General features: G+C 40.5%; 1 protein-coding gene across 6 annotated transcripts in view; it reads right to left on the bottom strand.

The window, feature by feature from the left end:
- LOC138102693 (kinesin-like protein KIF2A) overlaps nt 1-22759 on the bottom strand; it is a 226453-nt gene that overhangs the window by 37099 nt on the left and 166595 nt on the right. For all 6 annotated transcript variants that reach the window (XM_069000411.1, XM_069000413.1, XM_069000412.1 and 3 more), the window contains 8 exons: nt 17064-17159; nt 12528-12582; nt 9169-9331; nt 5768-5858; nt 5567-5630; nt 5062-5153; nt 4628-4770; nt 3746-3950 (listed from right to left, as the gene is read on the bottom strand). In XM_069000411.1, the coding sequence (XP_068856512.1) occupies nt 3746-3950; nt 4628-4770; nt 5062-5153; nt 5567-5630; nt 5768-5858; nt 9169-9331; nt 12528-12582; nt 17064-17159 (909 nt within the window). The remainder of the gene's footprint in view (nt 1-3745; nt 3951-4627; nt 4771-5061; nt 5154-5566; nt 5631-5767; nt 5859-9168; nt 9332-12527; nt 12583-17063; nt 17160-22759) is intronic.

Below are 22759 nucleotides of genomic sequence, written 5' to 3'. Positions count from 1 at the left end.
CTGCTGTCTTGTGGGAAAGTATTGGAGATGGAAAGCAGCTGTACGGAGTCCCCTATGTCTTGGGGTGACGTTATGATATGTATCCCATATCGCTGCCTATGCCCAGAAATTAATTTTTGTGCCTTTCTATGCCTCTAAACTGAGCCTGAGAGGGAGAAGAAAAAACTGAGCAAAACTTTCTCAAAGCAGTTTGCAGCTTGTTCAAGGTCACATAAAGATAGGAGGTTTTTTTTTTCCTTCCCAGCTGCGGCAGTGCAGCGAGGAAGCACCCGGGCTTGCTGTGTTCCAGTCAGCTTTTGGCCAGTTGTTTCAGTTTCTGGTTCTCCGGAGAGAGACGGAGAGTTGGACTTTGCTTTTTCCTTCTCTAGAATTCCGGATTTTTCTCCCTTTGCTACTGGACTGCTTTTCAACCTCAGAGCACATCGGGAGGACTTTTCATCGGGCACAGAGGGCCTGGCCCTGGGCCAAGCCCCAGCTCCGAGGAGACCAAAGGGAGGACTCTAACGCTTTGCAAGGTTTTTCCTCCACAGCAAAAGATTTTACCATTTCACCTCATTTTCCTTTCCCGTGTGTTTGTTAAATAAATAGTTTTATCTTCTTCACTTTCCTTCGAGGAAAATTTATTTTTTTTCCCGAACCTGGTGGGGGAGGGGTGGTTGTGCCTTCTCTCAGAGTATATATTTCTAAATTTGGCCAAACCGGTACACCCTACAACAAGTCACAGAAACTGCTGAAGGAGAAGGTGAATTTAGTCAGTTTGAAGAGGTAAAAGGCATCCAGTTGGCCTTAGACCGATGCCTTAGGTTTTAACTTTTATATTTTTCAAATCCTGTACTTAGTGTACTTCAGTAACTCTGAAGTTTCTTGTAGCCTGTTAACTACTGTTCTCTCATGCTAGTTAGACATAACAAGCCTCTCCAAGCTTGCTCTCCAAGGACAGCCAGATTATCCTAGGCCCAAAAGGTATAAACTAAGAAGAGGGCAAACTTGGGGTAGTTACATCATTAACTGAAGTTTTAATTAGAGAATTAACCCTGATATACAAATGAACCAAACTTATAAAAGTGTGAAGAACTTGTGACCTGGCGTCCATCTTGGGAGTAGCCTCTGGACTCCCCAGGGTGTACCTTTGAACGCCCTTCAAATAAATACCTATCTTTATTTCCTTATTCCTGTCTAGTCTCTGTTTTTTAAGTGGCCACTTCAAGCATCAAGACATTGCTGAACGAGAGAAATGGCCAATACTTTATCTTCATACTGATTCATGGATAGTGGCAAATGCCCTGTGGGGGTGGTTGAAGCAATGGAAGCAGAAAAACTGGCAGCACAGAGATAAACCTGCCCAGGTGGAGAACCTGGTTGGGAAGGTACATCATGTGGATGTTCCTGAGCCCAAGACTCAGGCCACTGAATAACATCAGAACAACCAACAGGTGGATCAGGCTGCTAGGATTGAAGTGGCTCAGGTGGATTTGGATTGGCAACATAAGGGTGAATTATTTCTGGCTTGGTGGGTCCATGACACCTTGGGACATCAAGGAAGAGATGCAATATCTAGGTGGGCTCGTAATTGAGGGGTGGACTTAACCATAGACACTATTGCACAGGTTATCCTGGAATGTGAAATGTGCTGCAATCAAGCAGGCCTCTGTGGTATGGGGGACAATGGCTGAAATATAAGTATGGGGAGGCCTGGCAGATTGACTATATCACACTCCCCCAAACCTGTGACAGCAAGCGCTGTGTGCTTACAATAGTGGAAACAACCACCAGATGGCTGGAAACATATCCTGTGCCCCATGGCACTGCCCGGAACAGTATCCTGGGCCTTGGAAAGGAAGTCTTATGGTGACATGGTACTCCAGAAAGAATTGAGTCAGACAATGGAAGCCATTTTCGAAACAGCCTCATAGACACTTGTGCCAAACAACATGGCACCGAGTGAGTGTATCATATTCCCTATTATGCACCAGCCTCTGGAAAAATAGAACAATGTAATGGACTGTTAAAGACTACACTGAGAGGAATTTGTGGTGGAACCTTCAAACAATGGGATATACATTTAGCAAAGGCCACCTGGCTAGTCAACACCAGAGGATCTGCCAATCAGGCTGGCCCTGCCCAATCAAAACTGTTAAATACTTTAAAAGGGGATAGAATTCCTGTGACCATTAAAAATATGCTGGGGAAAACAGTCTGGGTTATTCCTGCCTCAGACAAAGGCAAACCCATATGTGGGATTGCTTTTGTTCAAGGACCTGGGTGCACTTGGTGGGTAATGCAGGAGGATGGGCAAGTCCGGTGTGTGCCTCAAGGGGATTTGATTTTGGGTAAGAATAGCCAATGAATTTAATTGTATTATATTAATAACTATCCAGCACTGTGTATTACCACTTCTATGGTGGCTATAGATCTGTCATTGCAAGTCTCTGCCACTCCAGATTTGGGGCTCTGAACCTAGCTCCCTTTTGATTGTCACATTAACGAAGAATGAACTTTAAAAAAGCTGAACAAGTGCAGAAGTGATGGAATCAGATCTGGCTTCAACTGTAACAATCCAATACCACACACCATCTTTCCTGTCCTGAAGGACTGTTATGACAGATGGAGCCCAAGGTCATGGACTAAATGAACTCAACAGACTTTTATAGGGATGGTCCATAGACTAAGGGAATGATATCTGTGTATATATCTATCAAAAAATAGGAAAGGTGATGGGGTATTGGAAAGTGTGGGACCTGGCATGATGTAAATGGTATGGAATAAGGGGTGGAGACTGTCCTGGTTTTGGCTAAGATAGAATTCATTTTCTTCTTAGTAGCTTGTAGTGCTGTGTTTTGGATTCAATGTGAGAATAATGCTGATAACACACTGATGTTTTAGTTGTTGTTCAGCAGTGCTTCTCTTGAGTCAAGGGCCTTTCAGTGTCTCATGCTCTGTCAGGAAGGAGCTGCACAAGAAGCTGTGAGGGAGCATGGGCAGGACAGCTGACCAGAACTGGCCAAAGGGATATTCCATACCATACAATATCATTCCCAGTATATAAACTGGGGGAAGTTGGTCAGGAGGGGCTGATAAATGCTGGGGGATGGGCATCAGTCAGTGTGGTGAGGAACTGTAGTGTGCATCACTTGTTTCTCTTGGGGTTTATTTCTCTCTCTCCTTTTCAATACAATTATTATTATTGTTATTATCTTTTACTCTATTTCAATTATTAAGCTGTTCTTATCTAAACCCATGGGTTTTACCTTATTTCAGATTCACCTTCGCATCCCACTGGGGAAGGGGTGAGGGGATTGAGTGAGCAGCTGCATGGTACTTAGTTTCTAGCTAAGGTTAAACCACTACAAAAGGTATCTTTTCTTAATTAAAAAAACACCCTGAGATCAGTAAGTATATTTCCAGTTAGTATTTCAGACTTTGAGTACAAAAGTAAGTTATCTCTCCCCCCGTTTTAGGTGTATATATAAAAAAAAAGTGTTCAAATTCAACTACTAGGGATTTTGTTGGTTTTTTTTTTAAACTACATGAAAATTGATAGCACAATGTTTCTGCAATGTTTCTACTTGGTAATTAACAAGGTTTTTTTCAGGTATTTAAAGGAAAAACAAGATTATATTTTATATGTCACATCAGTAGACAATGTAGAGAAGCAAAGCCTGCAAAAACACTTATTTCAGTAGTCATTGCTATTATATGTGGAAGGCTTTCACCTACTCAAAGGCAATGGAAACATTTCAGTTACCTTGAGTGCTAAAAGGCTCTTGTTAATTTCCGCACCTTCCAGTCGAGTCTGCCTATCTGCACTAGAAGTATCTGCTCCTCTTTCATTGCCAGCCAAATCAATCAGAGAAAATTTACCATGCAATTTCCCTTTCCTTCTGAGAATAATCTGAAACACTGCATGGCTTCGAGATGAGTGTGCATTTGCAGATGTCTGGCCAGATGTCCTTTAACAAAAGGAAAGAAAGGAAGGACATATGAACAGGCAAAGGACCATATATGTTAAACACATTACCCTCAGAACATTAGTTTTTTCAGGGCAGAGTCCTGTGTTTACCCTAATAATTTGATGCACATAGTATAATTATACCTTTTTTTCCAATTCTTCAAACAGGAATGGAAGATTAGTAGCATTTTACTACCCTCTTAAAAGCAAGAATAAGCAGATCTACAAAGATTTCAGACTATCAGAGTTTATATGCAAAATGCCGCATGTGGTACTTTAATCAGGCAGCAGTCTATCACAAGGCTAATTTAAAAAACAATAAAGCTGGATCTTAACAAAACCCCAACTTTTATACTTTTGTCACTACATATCAAGGCCTTTTAGAACTGAAGAATCTGGCAGCATTCCAGATTACAAGTGATGTGAATTTAAGTCAGTAAACTGGTTATATAATGCATGCAATTCACATCCTGTAGAAAAATCAGTTCATACTTCTCTCTGGCTGAAAAACTCCAAACTATCTTTATTCAAAAGATAGGCAGATTCCTTACTTGCAGCCAACATTACCAAAAATACCACTGTATATTAAAAAGCCATCACTATGAAGAGACACCAAAAAAAATCTTGTTCCAATTCTTTAATTTACAATGAAAAATTGGTGAAAGCTATAGGAGATACCTGCAGCTGTTGCCTATTTCAATAAGCTTAAGAACATCTTCAACACATTTGACTTCCCGTTCCTGTAATCCCACCACCTGGACTTGCTGTTTACCATCTTCTAACACTCTTAATTTTGTCTTCCTGTTCAACAAGTCAAAAACCTTGTGGAGGGGGGGAACAGAACAGTTAAAGAGGAGCTTTAAAAGACATTTTTGCTTCAAATCTCATATCAAAATATGCAAAGCATTCCATGCACAATCCTGCTTGAGCAGGGACGTAGGGCCAGATAACCTACTGTGGTCCCTTCCAACCTGTGATTGAAAGGGAAGTGTAAAGAATTATTTGAAATAAAGCTTTTAGTACAAAAAGGAAAAAAATCTTTTGTAACAAACTCACAATCTTGTTTGTGAAAGAGAAATTCCACCTTCCTCACAAAAAAATCAGGTACTTACCTTACCACTATAGATCTCAAAAAATGTTGCATATACTTGAAGTTCTAACTTCTTATAATTTGGCTTCTTTAGCATTAAAAAGACATCTCTAGCTGTGAATACATTTACAAAATAAAAAGAAATGTAGTTATGTATTTTCATTTAGTGAAGACTCATTAATACATAGCAGTCTATTTTACAGCATGTCTCATATTTTGCAAGTGTAGCAGTCAATCAAGTCAATCAATTAAGAAACACTACAGTTTAAACTGCCACATTACATTGGAAGATGCAAAAGACTCCAAAACTGTAAACTTAATCATCATTTATAATTCTTACATTTCTTAAGTTATCTATAAATATTTACCTTACTGTGTAAAAACTACACTCTTAGGAACTACTTTTTATGTTACCAATGCTCCATTGTAATGCAAAATATGTAGACCCTTATGTTTGTACAACAGGAAGTAGAAATGTATTGACCTCAACTAATTTTCAAAAAGCCAACAGAACAATAAAGTCTCACCTGCAAGCGCATATATTCCTTTAGAACAATCTTGGTTCTTTCCTGAAAAGTCACCACCCATAGTCTAAATTAAAAAACAAAGACCAAATATACACTATAAAGATCACAGAATTGTAACTTACATATTTGTTACTTATTAGAATTTATTGGAGTGTATAATACACAAAAAGTGTATTGCTGACATGTAGAGGAAATACTTACATGGGTTTTTCCACTGCCTGTTTGTCCATATGCAAAGCAAGTGGCCATTCCCCTTTCAAATATGGTCTCTACTAATGGTCGAGCTGTAAACCTTAAATGTAAAAAACAACAGTATTTAAGAAATGTAATTACTTTAAAATCTCACACTACCATAAGGACACTATAAATTTTAATGCCAGAAGTGATAAAACTGGTTCTGAACTTTGAGAGGCCAAAGGACATCTCCACATTAATTACTGAACTAAAGAGGCTACCAGCTCTAAGGCATTCAAATATCCTGAACAATTGGAGAAAAGCTACAAGATGTTTCCCATTTATTTTACAAAAATATTAACTTTTGTCAAACCCTGAGAAAAAGAATTTTCTTGTTTTAGTGATGCAACATGGCACAGTTTACTACATGGAGTTTGGAGCTCCCTAAAGAAGGCACCATTATAAGATACAGAAGTAGGACAGTGCAGCAGTTAAATGCTTAGATTTTGCCAATACAAAAAATCCACTATAGTTTTTGCTCCCTAAATCAGCTTGCAAGATTAAGTTTAGAAGATAAGTGGTCAAAAACATTGCATATATTAATATTTTGAGAACATAGTTATGCTGAGACAAGGCTCAATAAAATGTGTACCCAAGATCATCAGAATGGAAAAATCCAGTTATCCCTTAAGCATTATTTGATGTGTCAAAAATATTTTCCAAAGTATAATTTTTCTATTTTAGAGAATTAATTTTTACTTAAATAAATGTAGCTATTACTCCTAATTCAGCTGCTTATCACCATTACTTCATGAAAACCTCCAAAAGGAAAGGGTAACCTTATGGAGGGCTACCTCCACCACGTGATGGAGGCAAGAGTCTCTCTTTCTAAACTTTTTCCAGGTGTTTACAAATAAAGTATGTTTAGTGACAGAGACAAGAATGATTGTTAACAGAAACACTGAGGTGTTACAACCTCCTTCCATTCCACTTTGGAACAAACACATCACTTACAAAAATAATATGGGTAAGATTGAACCATTCAGCAACAGGTTATGAAAAAATCTAAGTTTAACCAAATCATCAATTTTCATCAAAAATGTACCAGATGATTCCTGATCAGCCTTAGTCTTTCTTTTTTGCATCCTCCAATTATATACCTTTTTTGTCCTCAAGAGGATATTCCCAATCAATTTCAAGAAACCTATCCACCTAAGAAGCACATTCCATTATCTCTGCTTAATTGAGTTTGAAATTATTTATTTTGCTGATTTATAAAAAATTGACTTAATTATATGTGTTTTAAAATAAGGCAAAATACAAACATGTCTAGAAAATTTTTGTAAAGCATTATACAACTCCAAATGGCACCATGTCAAAACAGTCAAGCTTTCCTTCTAGTAGAACCTTTATTTGCAATCTTGATCCTTTGGAAATATAAACCCTGATTCTCCTTTAAAATTCAAAAGGGATTTAAGTTTTTTAATACTAAAGAAAACTTGCAACTCAGTGTTGCGGCTCATGGATTCAAAAATACTTAAAATACAGCTTAAGTAAAATAATAAGAAAATAAAGAGTAGTACATTTCTTGAGAATATTTTTCAGTATAGAAATATGAGTAATTTTAGCATATTGAAGAAAACTGAAGTAACTTGTCATACTTTTTTTCCCCCATTGTGACCCTGGTAGTTCTGGTTAGAGCAGAACATGATACCTATCTTCTTCGCAATTGTATTACTACAGGAGGCCTTGAAGTAGATTATCCTTCATGTAATAATCATTATTGTGCCATATTAGAGAGAGAGAAAAAAAAAAAAGCCTGTACTGCTATACAGACTAGATTTTTTTTGTTTCAGTATGAATACAAGCATATTTCAATATTCTCCCATATTACTATTAATTTATTATGCAAGTAATAAAAATTTTGCTGAAGATACTCAGTACAAAAACATAATAACGTATGTCAAAAACAGCCCTCACATTTAAACACTATGCTCACAAAGACAACAGGAAAGAGGGAGATTACAGGAACTAGTTGTTAAGGGGGAGGAAAACTATTGCAAGAGGCTGTAAGAAAAAGGCTAAACAGAAAAGCAAAACTTGAGACAAAGGAAGGACATGGGGTGTAGGCCCTTTTGAGCCCTTCTGAGAAATGTCTCAAATACTCATAAATGAAGCAACTGGAAATTGCCAGGTGTTCCATGACATATGCCATGAGATATGTGTTCAAGGGATTTCCATGGGCATGATGGCCTGCTAATGGGGTAATAAGTTATCAGGTAAAGGCTCTCTCTCTCTCCTCCAGCCTCCAGTGTTGTTTCACTGCATCTCTAGCCAAGTATTCTTGAAACTGTGTCACTTTCCTCCCCCTCTTGTGTTGGAAAGTCCTAAGGGATACTGACTCTCTACCCAATAGGAGAGCCAGGACAGGTTCGAGCAGTGCCAAGGCAACAGATGTCTGGGAAAGGCCATAGCTCAACTGCTACCCTATTTGAAGATGTTATCTCCATGTGACAGAGGCACACCTCACCAGCTAGATCACTCTCCCACAGCTCTTTACTATCAAGAAAGGATACTACCAGTAGACAATCATTAGAGACAGAAATTTCCAAGGGCATAGCTTTGTGGTTTAGTTTTTTCATTAGTGTAAACTAACAGACTAAAAAGTTTTAACTTTTTCTAGACTTCTCCTTTTACTTATATTAAGCATAAGACACAAGTTTTCATTTTCAAGGCCTTTTAATAATTCTCTTATCCACTGACAGGATGTTAACATCTAACGTCAGTCAGGATATGATGCCAACTTTGACTTCCTAATTGTTGGATTAAAACCAAGAATTAAGATAATTCTCTGTCCCTACTCCTTAAGGCTATGGGAAGCACTTTCTAAGCATAAGGAAAATTATCTTAATCAAATTCCTTTCTAATATCAATATTCTTTGCAAAAATATTTACAATACTTAGCGTACCAAGATTATGACCTGTTATGGTGTCTAACCTTGCCTGCTACTGTATCTAATCCATTTAGCAACTTGTACAAGGTAAACAGCTACTTCTAAACAAGTTTTTTAAAGTGTTATGTACATTATTCTGTTTCAACTGTGGAAGCAAAACAGAAGAATAAAGGAGAAAATGAAGATCCAAATACCATGGGGTCTCTCTGTGCTCTTTCCCCACCCTCTCCTCATTTGTTTGCTTCCTGAGGAGGCAATACACACTAGAGCCTGGAAAGGTCTTGGAGGAGAACTGAGAGCAGGATTCAGGATAAACAGAGCTAAACCAAAAGTAAATAGGCAAAATAATGAAGTTAGCAATATACATATCTGATAACAGAGAGAATAGAAGTCCATGACCAAGGTAAGCCCACAGTTATTGACATCAAAGATATATGAGGAAAAAGATTCCCAAAAACCCCCATATAAACATACCTGTAAACCATTTCATTAGGAGCCATGTCATCAAAGGCATAATCAAAACGAAAAGTTTGGTTTTCTAGGTACCTTGTTAAATCCACCTTTTGTTTTGGCTCATGTACCATCACAACATCTTTACTAGGAATCGTTATTACATCAAGGTCTTTCATTAAAGTTTCTATAAAATAAATGAAATATATATATTTAAGTAGCAACACATCACTGTTTTTTACATATTTTCATTGTTTACATTCTAATAATTTCTCAGATAACACAGCTCCTCCAAGTAACAACACTGCAATGGACTTGGGCTTCTGATACCTAGATAGTAATATGCCAAGTAAGAGATTTCATTTTTGAAGTCTAGTTGTCCTATCTTACCAGGTGCTAGAAGGTAAAGAAAGGTTGTACAAAGTTGATTAGAAAAACCAAGAAAATTAATGATAGAACTATCATTATAGATTCATTTTAAAATTGTCTTTTTATTTCTTCTAAATCCATAAAGTTACAGTCATATGTTCACAGCTTTCAAAAAGAAAAAAATTGTTTTCATTCTACACAGTTTCATTTTTGTATTCCTCCTGGAATCTCAAGTCTTTAATATAGGATTTCTCTAAAGTAAAATGCTTTCCTTAAATTATCTTGTAAGCAGAAAAAGCTGAACATGCTAATGATGTTTCCTATCACTAGGAATGAACAAAAGCCATCTAGATGCGATTTCAATAGTGAGTCCTCAGGTTATAATTACTACATAGCACTACAATTTATTGCTAATTGTTGTATGAGATATGACTCAGCAAAACAGAGAACCCAGTGATCCACGATATGCACAAAAATAATGATCCTTTCTGTGTACAGTCAGAATCACTAATGTGTCCTACTTGCATTTCTATGTAAAATTTCTTAAGGCATGCAGTTCAAGAATTTGATGTAGCTCTATACAATCAGATAGACATCTTTTCATCAGTTAAAATGCTGATCAAACAGCACAATGGTTATTATTGCATGACATTACACACCAACAGAAATATGCATTCAAGTCACTATATAACCAATTTTTCAACTGCACTGCAATAAAATAAAATGCAATTATTCTGCAGCAATCACAGAGAATAAATAAGGAATAATGGTGAAAAGATCTATATAAAGGTAATTTTTTTTCAGAAAAAACTTTAGTTAAAGCAGTCAAAAGCTGTTTTTTCTTAAACAATTGTTTGGAGTAAGACATTTACCTGCTTCAAGCTATTTGTTATGACAATCTGTATTCCTTGCTGATGAAAATTTGAAATAGTGTCTCTGAAATCCACCACACAATTATATAATTTCTCAATCGTAAATATATGTCACTGAAATAAAATCTTAAAATGTCAGTCTGAAGACCTACGTCCTGCAAAGTCAATCCACAAAATGATTGGTGCTGAGAACACCTAAAGACTTTGGTGATAATTCTGTGTTTGTGAGACTAACAGAAATTGATTTATACACTTGGTTTCTATTAAATTATTTTAACATCTTACAGCATTTCAAAATACAGAACATGAAAGGGGAAAGATAATATTTTTGACATGTTATTGCAATAATAAAGGAAAAACTATTTATATTTTTCTCTTCAGGGTATTACACACTAACATCTATTTCTTTATATAATTTTATATAATTTTAAAATGTAGCAAGAGAAATATTGTTTCTTATGAACTTTCAAAATTAAATTGAATGTTCTCAGAATACTGCATTATGTGGGTACAAGATTATCTTTATGGTTCCTCCCCAGCATAGTTTAATTAATACCTTTTTATTATAGTTTATTCTTAAAAATGCAAAATAACTTTAGTGCGAACCTCATTTTTACTTAGACACTCATCTTCCTACCAACAACTCAGAGCTATTTTTAATAGCTCCAAACCACTAATATCCAAGATATGCAATTTGCACAGAATCAAGTCCCACTTCTGAAACCTAATTTATGCTTCATGACTGTTAATTGCTGTCAATTACTGTATTTTCACTTTCTCCACCTTCAGTGCAGGTTGAAGGTAACATTCCCCCCCCAAATGTATCACATTTCTAAGTTATATTTTATTAAAGATAACCTCCAATGCTAAAACAGAAATTGAACTGTTACCAGAATTGTATATTGAATGTCCTTATGACATAGGTTGTGAAAAATAGTTTCAATCAATCAGGCTTTGAGATTATGCATTCCTTTCAGATCAATTAAAAAAAATACAGGGAATAAGAAAACAGTAAAAGTAATAAACAAAAAAGGGAGGGAAAGCAGCAATATGGAGGGGAAAAATAAGACAAAAGAAAACTAACTATATACTAATATATGTTTTCCCTTTCCTATACAATTCTCCCATGTTCCTCTGGATATCCTCCAGATAACTCTCAATGTGTAGTTGGCAGTACAAAAATAATAAATGCATCCCATGTTTCAGAGTCAGTGATGTTCTTTGAGTCCTTAAGCTAAAAAAAAACAAAGAGAAGGAAAGAAACATCTTTCAAAATGAAAATCAGCTTACTTTAGTGTTGGAGTCATACAGGCTTCAATCCAGATGCATTTTCAGTTCTTAATTTCCCATGAAAGTAAAGAACTTTCATAGAAAGATTGGGATTTAACTGGAGTTGAAAACCTAAATTTTTTTTTTGGGGGGGGGGGGGGGGGGATATAGACTCCAGTCTGATCATCAGGCAGTAACAAAAAAAAAGTTGTAAAGTGAATCATACATGAAAAGAAGTCACTAGGGAGTGATTCCAGTACCTAAAAATAATTGAGTGACATTTCATATGCCCTAAGGTATCCTGCCCAGCCCTGAGCAGCAATTCCAGGCAGTACATGTCTCCAGTTTGTCTATAACCTGCTAGCCCTGCAAGGATATCTTGGACACCCTTGAGCACCTTAAATGTTAGAAGACACCAACATTCAGGCATCTGAATTGTACCCTTGATGTCTGATTCAAGACTTGAAAGCACAAATATACATGTATAAAAAAAAAGTGTAGGAAAGTTTTCATTTAGTTGCTCACTGATCAGGAGATCACTTAAAGATAGTTTAAAAGAATGGTGATCCTAACACAATATAAAAATACTGAAGAAATTACAATAGAATTAATTCCCAGATCAATTAAATGCATCCTAGATAACCTTGGGAAAAAATTACACACCATAAAATGGTGACAGTTAAACTACTTTTTTCCCCCTTCTTTACTTAGGTTATGATAAATTTATAAATTTTCTGGGTGCCTCACACATATTGTCTAGTATAACAGTTTCACCTTTGATCAGTATTTCTAGATCTCTTTAATATAAATAATATTACTATTGGAAGCAGCTTTTCAGAGAAAAAAATTCCACAAAATCTTAAATGGCCATACCTTTTTTATTGAGTGGTCGTTTTCGTACACAAACACATATCCTGTGCTCATCAATCTACAAAGGAAACAATCTTTCAGTGAAATATACCCCAATTGCAGTTATACAATATTTTACTTCTATTCTTGAATAACAATATCATTTAAACAAATATAAATTTACAAGACAGTGAGTTATCTGAATGTGTAAAAGCCCCTCGTGTCTGCACAGTAACCTAGAACCCAAAAGGGAGAACGATACATTAATAAAACTCCCCATACAGTGATCTGACCCTGCAGAGTACCAGGTATGTCTTGGAACATAGCAAGCAAATCCAGGTGTAACAGGGTAGAAATGCTATTGACAGAAATTGTCACAATATCTTTGATCACGCCCAGGTAGAATTCTCAGTCTTGAGGGGTACAGAAGAGTTAAAAAGCAGAATCAGGACCCTAAACCTCAGAAAGGCAAACTTTCAGTGCTAGTGTATGGAATCCCTTGGGAAACTGTTCTCAGAAGGAGCAAATGGGAGCTGGGAGATATTTAAAAGACATTTTTTCTTAGGGTGCAAAGAGCTCTCAATCCCAACACGCAAGAAGTTGGGCAGAGGATGCAGGAGGCCAACTTGGCTAGGTCAAAACCTCTTAGCCAAACTAAAACACAAAACCAAAATGCATATGCAGTGGAGGCAGACACATCCTGGGGATATTAGAGGAATATGGCCTGGGAGTGCAGGGAGGGGATCGGGAAAACCAAGGCACAGCTGGAGTTGAAGTTGGCTATTGAAAAGGGGGTTTATCAATAGTTAATATTAAGAGACAGCAAATGTTAATTACAAAACCTAAGCAGGAGGATTCGCCTTAATCTTGTCAAGATAAGAGCAAGATAAGAGGAACAAGATCTTTTGAAAACCAGCACAGAAACCGCTGAATCATCCAACGAAGGACTGCCCATGCTCCAGAAAGAAAGGTGAAAAGTGCATTGTGACGAAGACTACTGATCTTCATCAGAAAGACCCCCGAGGAAGAAGAGGAGCCTTCCTCAGTGCGACCACCAGGGTACACAGCACACGCGTGGCATGTATGCTAATGATACTAATGACTTCCGAGAAGTAATTTGTATAACCACTCCTATCCCAAGGAATGTGATGAATATTCATAAATTTTACCCATAATCCTGGACTGTATGAAGTGCTGTGTGTGTGTGTTAGGAGGAGTGATCCCCCACGCACCTGGCACCGAATAAAGCAAATACCCACTTCTCTGAAGTGTCTCTTGGCCCGGTTTGGGGCGATTCACTATGGACATGAAAAATAACAAGAAGGGTTTCTTCAGGCACATAGGACAAGAAAGGAAGATGAAAGAAACTATAACTCCGCCCCAAAGAGCAAAACAGGAAACCTGGCTACTTGAGCCATGGAGAAAGTTTACGTACTCTATGAGTTTTTTGCCTTGGTCTTAACTGCCAGGTGCTCCAGTCACACTGCCCAACTCACAGAATCCAAAGGCAGGGACTGAGAAAATGAAGTACCACCTACCATAGGAGAAGATCAGGTTTGAGACCATCTAAGGAACCTGAAGGTGCACAGTTCCCTGGGACCTGATGAGATACATCCATAGGTCCTGAGGGAACTGGCTGAGAAAGTGGTGCTGAGGTTAGGATTTTTCTTTTTTTTTTTTTTTTTCTTTCTCGTAGGGAATTTTCTCACATTTGTTGCTAAGAGACAATAACTACCGATACTTAAGAGAACAAAAGATGTGGCTGGGAAGAGGAGGGAAGGGTGCAGCTGGCTACTCTCTTACCTGGGGAGTTTTCTCTTGGGAAGGGCAGAGATACCGCGAGATTTTGGCCGGGGGGTGAGGGGCTGGGCTCAGCTCCTCTTGCTTTCTCGCTCTCATCATTAGAGGAGGACGGTCGAGCTGTTGCTCACCGCGGGGAGAATCCACTGCCACCGCAGAGCCCAGCCCTGAACTGCTTCTTCCTTACCTTGGCTGAGCCTTTGCTCGCAAGAACAGCCGTTGTACTGGGACCTTATTAACACCCGACCTGACTGGAAAGGACCCTCACCATCTACTTGGGTGCCTCAGGGGAAAACCTGGGACCCGGACCCACTTCCCCTTCCCGGAGGGCGCGAGTCCGGGCTGTGTTCGGGAACCTGGCTGCCACTGCCCAGCTCCACCGGTTTTTATGCCACTGCTCCGGGTTCTTCACTACACTGTAACCAGCACCCTGTGTCTGCTGGGACACCTCGCAGCTCCTGCTACAGCTGCGGAGTTTTTGTTACATTTTGTTTGCCACTCCAGGGTCTGCTCATCCCTGCTGTTCCATCTTGCTGCTTCTGAGGTTCCTGCTACAGCTCATGTCGCTATCGGGAGGGGCAGGGGGACCGGCTGCCCCCCAACTCCCCCCCCCTCCCCGGGTGAGTTTGTAAAGGAAGCCCCTTTTCCATATCTTCCACTGCCTGCGCCTGCCATTACCAGGTGAGAGAGATGCGTCTGAACTCGCGCCACAGCGCTCCTTGCAGCTGCAGGGGAATCAGCTCACCTGCCCTGCCCGGCTGGGAGCCAACAGCGCCCCTGCCAGCTGTGACTGTAACTACACCAAAGGGGAAAGTGCCTGTCAGCCAAGAGAAGGCTGTTATTGGGTTTTTGGTTTTGTTTGTTGTTGCTGCCATCGTTGTTGTTTGTTTGCCTTGTTATACATATACATACTTGTAAAGAACTGTTATTCCTTTTCCCATGTCTTTGCCTGAAAGCCCCTTAATTTCAAAGTTATAATAATTTGGAGGGAAGGGGGTCATATTTTCCATTCCAAGGGAGGTTCCCACCTTCCTTGGCAGACACCTGTCTTTCAAACCAAGACAAGCGGCTAAGCCACTGTCCATCATATTTGAGAAATTGTGGCAGTCTGGTGAAGTTCCCATGACTGGAAAAGGGGAAACATAACCCCAATGTTTAAAAAGGGAAATAAGGAAGACCAGGGAACTACATACCAATCAGTGTCACCTCAGTGCCCTGCCAAGGCAGGGCCACCCAGAGCAGGTTACACAGGAACATGTCCAGGTGGGTTTTGAATGTCTCCAGAGAGGGAGACTCCATGCCCTCCCTGGGCAGCTTGTTCCAGTGCTCTGCCACCCTCAGTGTAAAGAAGTTCTTCATGATGAGGTGAAACTTCTGCATTTTAGTTTATGGCCATTGCTCCTCATCCTGTCACATGGCACCACTGAAAAGAGTCTTGCACCTTTCTCTCGGCACCTGCCTTTGAGATATTTATATGCATTAATGAGATCCCCACTCAGTCTTCTCTAGACTAAACAGGCCCAGCTCCCACAGTCTCTCTCCATAAGAGAGATGCTTCAGTCCCCTAATCATCTTTGTGGCCTTCCGCTGGACCCTGTGCCTGACAAACTTAGTGGCCTTCTACAATGGGGTTACAACATTGATGGATGAGGGAGAAGCGACTGTCATCATCTACCTGGACTAGTGTAAAGCATTTGATGCTATCCTGAACAACGTTGTGGTCTCTAAACTGGAGAGACATTGATTTGACAGATGGACCATTTGGTGGATAAGGAATTGGCTGGATGGTTGCACTCAAAGAGTTACAGTCAATGGCTCGATGTCCATGTGGAGACCAGTGATGAGTCATGTTCCTCAGAGGTTGGTATTGGGACCAGCACTGTTTAACATCTTTGTTGGTGACATGGACAGTCGGATTGAGTGCACCTTCAGCAATTTTGCTGATGACACCAAGCTGTGTGGTATGGTTGACATGTTGGAGGGAAGGAATGCCATCCAGAGGGACCTGGACAGGCTTCAGAGTTGGGCCCATGTGAAGTTCATGAAGTCCAACAAGGCCAAGTGCAAGGTCCTGCACCTGGGTTAGGGCAATCCCAAACGTGGATACTGTCTGGGCAATGAGTAGATTGAAAGCAGCCCTGCCAAGAAGGACTTGGAGGTATAGGTGGATGAGAAACTGAATATGAGCTGGCAATGTGTGCTCACAGACCAGAAGATGAATCACATCCTAGACTGCATCAAAATCAGCTTGACCAGCAGGTCATTCTCCCCTTCTACTCTGTTCTTGGCAGACCGTATCTGGAGTACTGCATCCAGCTCTGGGGCTTCCAGCATAAGGTCGTGAACCTGTTGGAGTGAGTCCAGAGGAGGCCATGAAGATGATCAGGGGGCTGGAGCACCTCTGCTATGGAGACAGGCTGGGAAAGCTGAGTATGTTCAACCTGGAGAAGAGAAGGCTCTGGGGAGGCCTTATAGCAGCCTTCCAGTACCTAAAGGAGGCCCACAGGAAAGATGAGGAGGGACTCTAGCAGGGAGTATAGTGATGAGGGGGAATGGTTTTAAACTAAAAGAGGAGAAATTTATATTAGATGTTAGGAAGAAATTCTTTACTGTGAGGGTGGTGAGGCACAGATTGCCCAGAGAACTTGTGGATGCTCCCGCTGTAGAAGTGTTCAAGGCCAGGTACATACATCAAAAAAATTGGAGACACAGAGCAAAATTCAGAAGAGTAAAAATTTTCCACATCACTTGGATACTTACAGGATCTGCAGTTGTCAGTGGTCTATAATCCAAACTTCCCCTGAAATCTCTTATCATACACATAATTTCATAATTTGGGTTTGTAGCATCAACATCCTAGGAAAATAAGCAACAGAATTTCTTATATACTTTTTTCCTGAAATTAACTAGTTTCAATAACTTTTAACTTTATTTGTAAAAAAAATACACATTAACTGAAATGTTAATTTTTCTCCAAAACACCATAAATGTCTCAACTTCAAGTTTAATGCCATTTTCTATTCTGATGGGGCTAATTTACTGGTCATAAAGCAAAACAATTATATACTTTCTATTTCATATTTTTGGTTGGCATGTATTAGAAAATACTTTTGAATTGAGGAGTCATTAAAATTCTGTTCAACAAAGAAATGACTACTGCTTTTTGCCAGAATCTTTACATTAAAGAAACACAGCTGAACAATTGCACAACAGATAACATACACAGTCAGTGCTTCTTAATCTGAGAAAAAAATTGGTCCAACAGAGAAATGGATACACTCTATTACACAGGTACAAAACACACTGCAGAGTACAGTGCAGGTGCCCCAGCCACTCTAAACACAATCCTGCTGCATCCAAGTTGGTTAAAGGAGGTTGATCCTACTTGCTGGTCCTGGGTTAGCTCCTACAGTTACTTGGATGCATTGGAAACTGTTCTAACACTCCTAGACCCTCCCAAAAAAGCAGAATCAATCCAAATGATACACAGAAGGCTATATTCAGGCACACAAGATCTCCTGTCCGTAAACCTGAACCATGAGTATCTGAGTGAATGGAAATATAAGAGGCCATGCACAGAGCCCCTCTAAACCTTGCAAAGCCTGAGCTACTGAGCCTACTGTGGGCTGTGCTGGTTCACTGCAGAATCACGCAAATGTTCTTCCTGTCAGTTGTCCCTGCAACTATTAGTTTTTTCCCCATTTCTGGACATGCTGCTGACGCTATGCATAGCCAGCTTTGGTGCTCAGACCTTACTGAACTTTGCATGGTTTCCCACAAATGAGCTAAAACTCCTTCTGGATCATATCTGATGACAGGCACTTTCAGAAAGTACTGCATTGGGGTTAATAAGCTGAAATGGAGCCAGCTCATGTAACCTGTAACACAGCTGATCCACACTTCAGACAAAACTGTGCCCTGGTAATCAGAAGTTGACTGTACCTTTAGGTACTGACTACAGTGAACTAAAAACTACTTATAGTAAGTCAATAATAAATGTATTCCTGCTGAAACATTTCCTTCTAACATTCAGAAAGGGGTATTGATTATTATGGAAAAGGTATTTGCCTAATATTCTTCAAACTGTTTAAAGGTCTTGCTGACCAGAAGCCAGTGCCTGGCTAATTTTTGATGCATTTCACGACCACAACAGAATACACAAAGCAACAAAAAGCACAGATACATAGAAGTCACCAAGAAAACCAGAACTTGTTAATACAGAAATTTAAGACTTGGATGAAAAGGGTTGTCACAGAAGTGATAAAAAGAAAATTTAGGGTGTATTTAGCATTCAAAGATAACACACTGAGCTTTGATTATATCTTCCACACCCTGATTTCATGGTTACCAAACTGGCCCTGGATTAAAGAATTGTTCATAGTAGTTGTAATTATAATTCTTGTATATATATACTGTTGTTAGATGTATACTGCTGTTAAACACATATTATTAATAGATAATTAGAATATTTAGAATAGAGTCTCGACAAGGTAGAGGCCTTGTCAAGCCTCTAAAGGGGGGGAATGATGCCTTAGGTTTTAACTTTTATATTTTTCAAATCCTGTACTGCCTAGTGTGTAACTCTGAAGTTTCGTGTGGCCTGTTAGCTGCTGTTCTCATGCTGGTTAGACATAACAAGCCTCTCTAGGTTTGGTCTTCAAGGACACCAGGCCCCAAAATATGTAAACTAAAGCCTCTAAAGGGGGGGCAAACTTGGGGTAATTACATCATTAACTGAGGTTATAGTTGGAGAATTAACCCTGATATGCAAATGGACCAAGCTTATAAAAGTGTGAAGAACCCATGACCTGTTGTCCATCTTGGGTGTAGCCTTTTGACTGCCCAGGGTGTACCTTTGAAGGCCCTTCAAATAAATACCTACTTTTATTCTCTTATTCTTGTCTCTGTTTTTAGGTGGCCACCTCAAGGCATCAGTACCACATCAAAGAATTTTAACATAGGAAACAAATTATTTGCTCCAATTATTTGCTCTTCACACATAAAGCCATAGTAATGCTTTGCATTTCTTAAAGTGGATGGAAATTAGAGAACAAGATTTCAAAATAAGTGATTTTAGGTCAACTTAGAAAAATCATTAAACCATGAAGTAAATTGCCTGAATTGGTGATGGTATTTCCCATGTCACTAGTAGATTGGTAGTTGTATCGGGTTTGCATGTCCAGGTTTTAGGTAGAGGGAGGGCTACAGAGGTACCTTCTGTGAGAAGCTGCAAGAAGCTTCCCCTATGTCCAATGGAGCCAATGCCAGCCAGCTCCAAGACTTGCCACTGGCAAAGGCTGAACCCATCAGCGATGGTGGTAATGTCTCTGTAATAACATATTTAAAAAGGGGGAAAAATTATTGCATGAAAGTACTTGGGGCCAGAGAAGAGCAGAGTAAGAATATGTGAGAGGAACAACTCTGCAGACACCAAGGTTAGTGGAGAAAGAGGGGGAGGAGGTGCTCCAGGTGCCAGAGCTGAGATTCCCCTGCAGCCTGTGGTGAAGACCATGGTGAGACATCTGTGCCCCTGCAGCCCATAAAGGAGACCCACTATGGAGCAGGTGGATGCCCAAAGGAGGCTGTGACCCTGTCTGAAGTCCATATTGGAGTCGGCTCCTGGCAGGACCTGTGGCCCTGTGGAGAGAGAAGTCCATGCTGCAGCAGGTTTGCTGACAGGACTTGTGACCCTGTGGGGGATGCATGCTGGAGCAGTCTGTTCCTGAAAGACTGCACCCCATGGAAAGGGACCCACATTGGAGCAGTTTGTGAAGGACTGTAGCCTGTGGGAAGGATTTACGTTGGAGAAGTTTGTGGAGGACTGTCTCACATAGGAGGGACCCCATGCTGGAGTAGGGGAAGGAGTCCTGTCCCTGAGAAGGAAGCAGAAGCAGAAACATGTGATGAACTGACCATAACTCCCAATTCCTGTCTCCCTGTGTCACTAGGGGAAGGAGGTAGAGAATCAGAAATAAAGTTGAGCCTGGGAATGAAGGAGGGGTGGGGGGAAGGGGTTTTTAGGATTTGTTTTGTTTCTCATTATCCTACTCTGAGTGGTAATAAATTCAATTAATATCCCCAAGTCGAGTCTGTTTTGCTCATGATGGTAATCAGTGAGTGATCTCTCCCCACCCTTATCTCAACCCATGAGCCTTTTGTTATATTTTCCCTCCCCTGTCCAGCTGAGGAGGGGAGTGATAGAGCAGCTTTGGTGGGCACCTGGCATCTGGCCAGTCAGCCCACCACAGGAGTATCTCTTTGGAGAGACTAACACACACATACAGGCTGCCAACAAGATTACACTAGTAGTTTTGCTAAAGCTTTTACACTTCTACGACAGCAAGTCATTTAATATTATTAGATTTTCTCAAAGGATTAATGTAGTGGGTTGACTCTGGCTGGATGCCAGGCACCCACCAAAGCTGCTCTATCACTCCCCTCCACAGCTGGAGAGGGGAAAGAAAATATAATGAAGGGTTCATGGACTGAGATAAGGACTGGGAGAGATCACTCATCAAATACCATCACGGGCAAAACAGGCTCGAATTAGAGGTATTAATTGAATTTATTACTAACAAAATCACAGCAGAAGAAAAATAAGACCTTAAAAACACCTTCCCCCCACCCCTCCCTCCTTTCCAGCTCTACCTCCTTCCCCCAGTGGCGCATGGAGACAGGGAATGGGGGTTATGGTCAGTTAATCATACTTTGTTTCTGCGGCTGCTTGATGGGAGGAGTCCTTCCTCTGCTCCACCGTGGGCTCCCTCCCATAGGAGACAGTTCTCCACGAACTTCTCCAACACGAGTCCGCCTCATGGACAACAGTTCTCCGTGAACTGCTGCAATGCGAGTCCATCCCATGGGCAACAGTCCTCCCCAAATTGCTGCAGCATGGGTCACTGTTCCACAGAGTGCAGTCCTTCAGGCACAGGCTGCTACAGCATGGGTCCCCAGTGGGGTCACAAGTCCTACCAGGAGCCTGCTCCAACACAGGCTTCCCACGGGTTCACAGCCTCCTCCCAGGCATCCACCTCCTCCAGCATGGATCTCCTCCACGGGCTGCAGGTGGATCTCTTCATCCTCATGGACATCCATGGGCTGCAGGGGCCTAGCCTCCTTCACCATGGTCACCACGGGCTGCAGAGGAATCTCAGCTCCAGTGCCTAGAGCAGCTCCTCCCCCTCCTTCTCCATTGACCTTGGTGTCTGCAGAGTTGTTCCTCTCACATGTTCTCACCCCGCTCTTTTCTGGCTGCAATTGCAACTGTGCAATACTTTTTTTTTTCTTTCTTCTTAAATCTGTTATCGCAGAGGCATTACCACCATTTCTAATTGGCCCAGCCTTGGCTAGCAGCACATTCATCTTTGGAGCTGCCGGGGATTGGCTCTGCCAGACATGAAGGAAGCTTCTAACAGCTTCTCTCAGAAGCCACCCGTGTAGTCCCTCTGCTACCAAAGCCTGGCCATACAAACCAAATAAAACTAACAACTTCATTTCTTTCACATAAGTTTATAACAACTTACTGGCAAACTGTTTGCATTATGCAAAGCTAATTTATAAATGCATAGACAGGTATAAAGGAAAAAGAAAAAATCACTGTTTAAACATGAGTTTCAAAGAGATCTATAAAACACCATACATCATAAAGAACAATTTATCATAATGCTGTAATTACGCCATGCAGCAGGGGGTTAGGCTTGGGGAAGAGTGGCTAGAAAGCTGCCCAGTGGAAATGTTATGCTAACAAACAGGGAAGGCCTTGTTGGAGATGCAAAGGTTGGGGGTAGCCTTTGGACTAGTGACCATGAGATTGTGGAGTTCAGTATCGGGCAAGGAGGAAGCAGGGCATCATGTAAGATTACAACCCTGGACTTCAGGAGAGCTCTTTAGCCTCTTCATGGATCTTCTTTGGAGAATCCCATGGAAACAGACTCTGCAGGGAAGAGAGGTCCAAGAGAGTTGGTTGATATTCAAGGATTGCTTCCTCCAGGCTCAAGAACAATGCATCCCGATGATGAGCAAGAAATCGGGCACAAGGGGCAAGAGACCTGCCTGGATGAATAACGAACTCCTGTTATTACTCATGCAAAAGCAGGAAACACACAGGAGGTGGAAGCAAGATCAGGCCACTTGGAATGAATAGGGAGAGGTTGTCAGAGTAAGTAGAAATGAGATGAGGAAGGCCAAGGCCCATCTGGAATTAAGTCTGGCCAAGGATGTCAAGAATAACAAAAAGGGTTTTTTCAAATACATCAATAACAGAAGGAAAACAAAGGATAATGTGGGCCTGTTCCTTAATGGACAGGGGACCCTGGTAACAGCGGACACAGAGAAAGCAGAGGTACTGAATGCCTTTTTTGCATCAGTCTTCACCAATAAGACCAGCCCTCAGGGATCTCTGACCCAGGAGACCAGGGTAAAGGAATGGTTGGGAAGAAGACATTCCCTTGGTCAAG

This window comes from Aphelocoma coerulescens (genome assembly GCF_041296385.1).
Source record: "Aphelocoma coerulescens isolate FSJ_1873_10779 chromosome W unlocalized genomic scaffold, UR_Acoe_1.0 ChrW_unloc_scaf_1, whole genome shotgun sequence".
Lineage (NCBI taxonomy): Eukaryota > Metazoa > Chordata > Aves > Passeriformes > Corvidae > Aphelocoma > Aphelocoma coerulescens.
The sequence above is the reverse complement of the archived record's forward strand: the minus strand, read 5'-3'. Positions and strand labels throughout refer to the sequence as shown.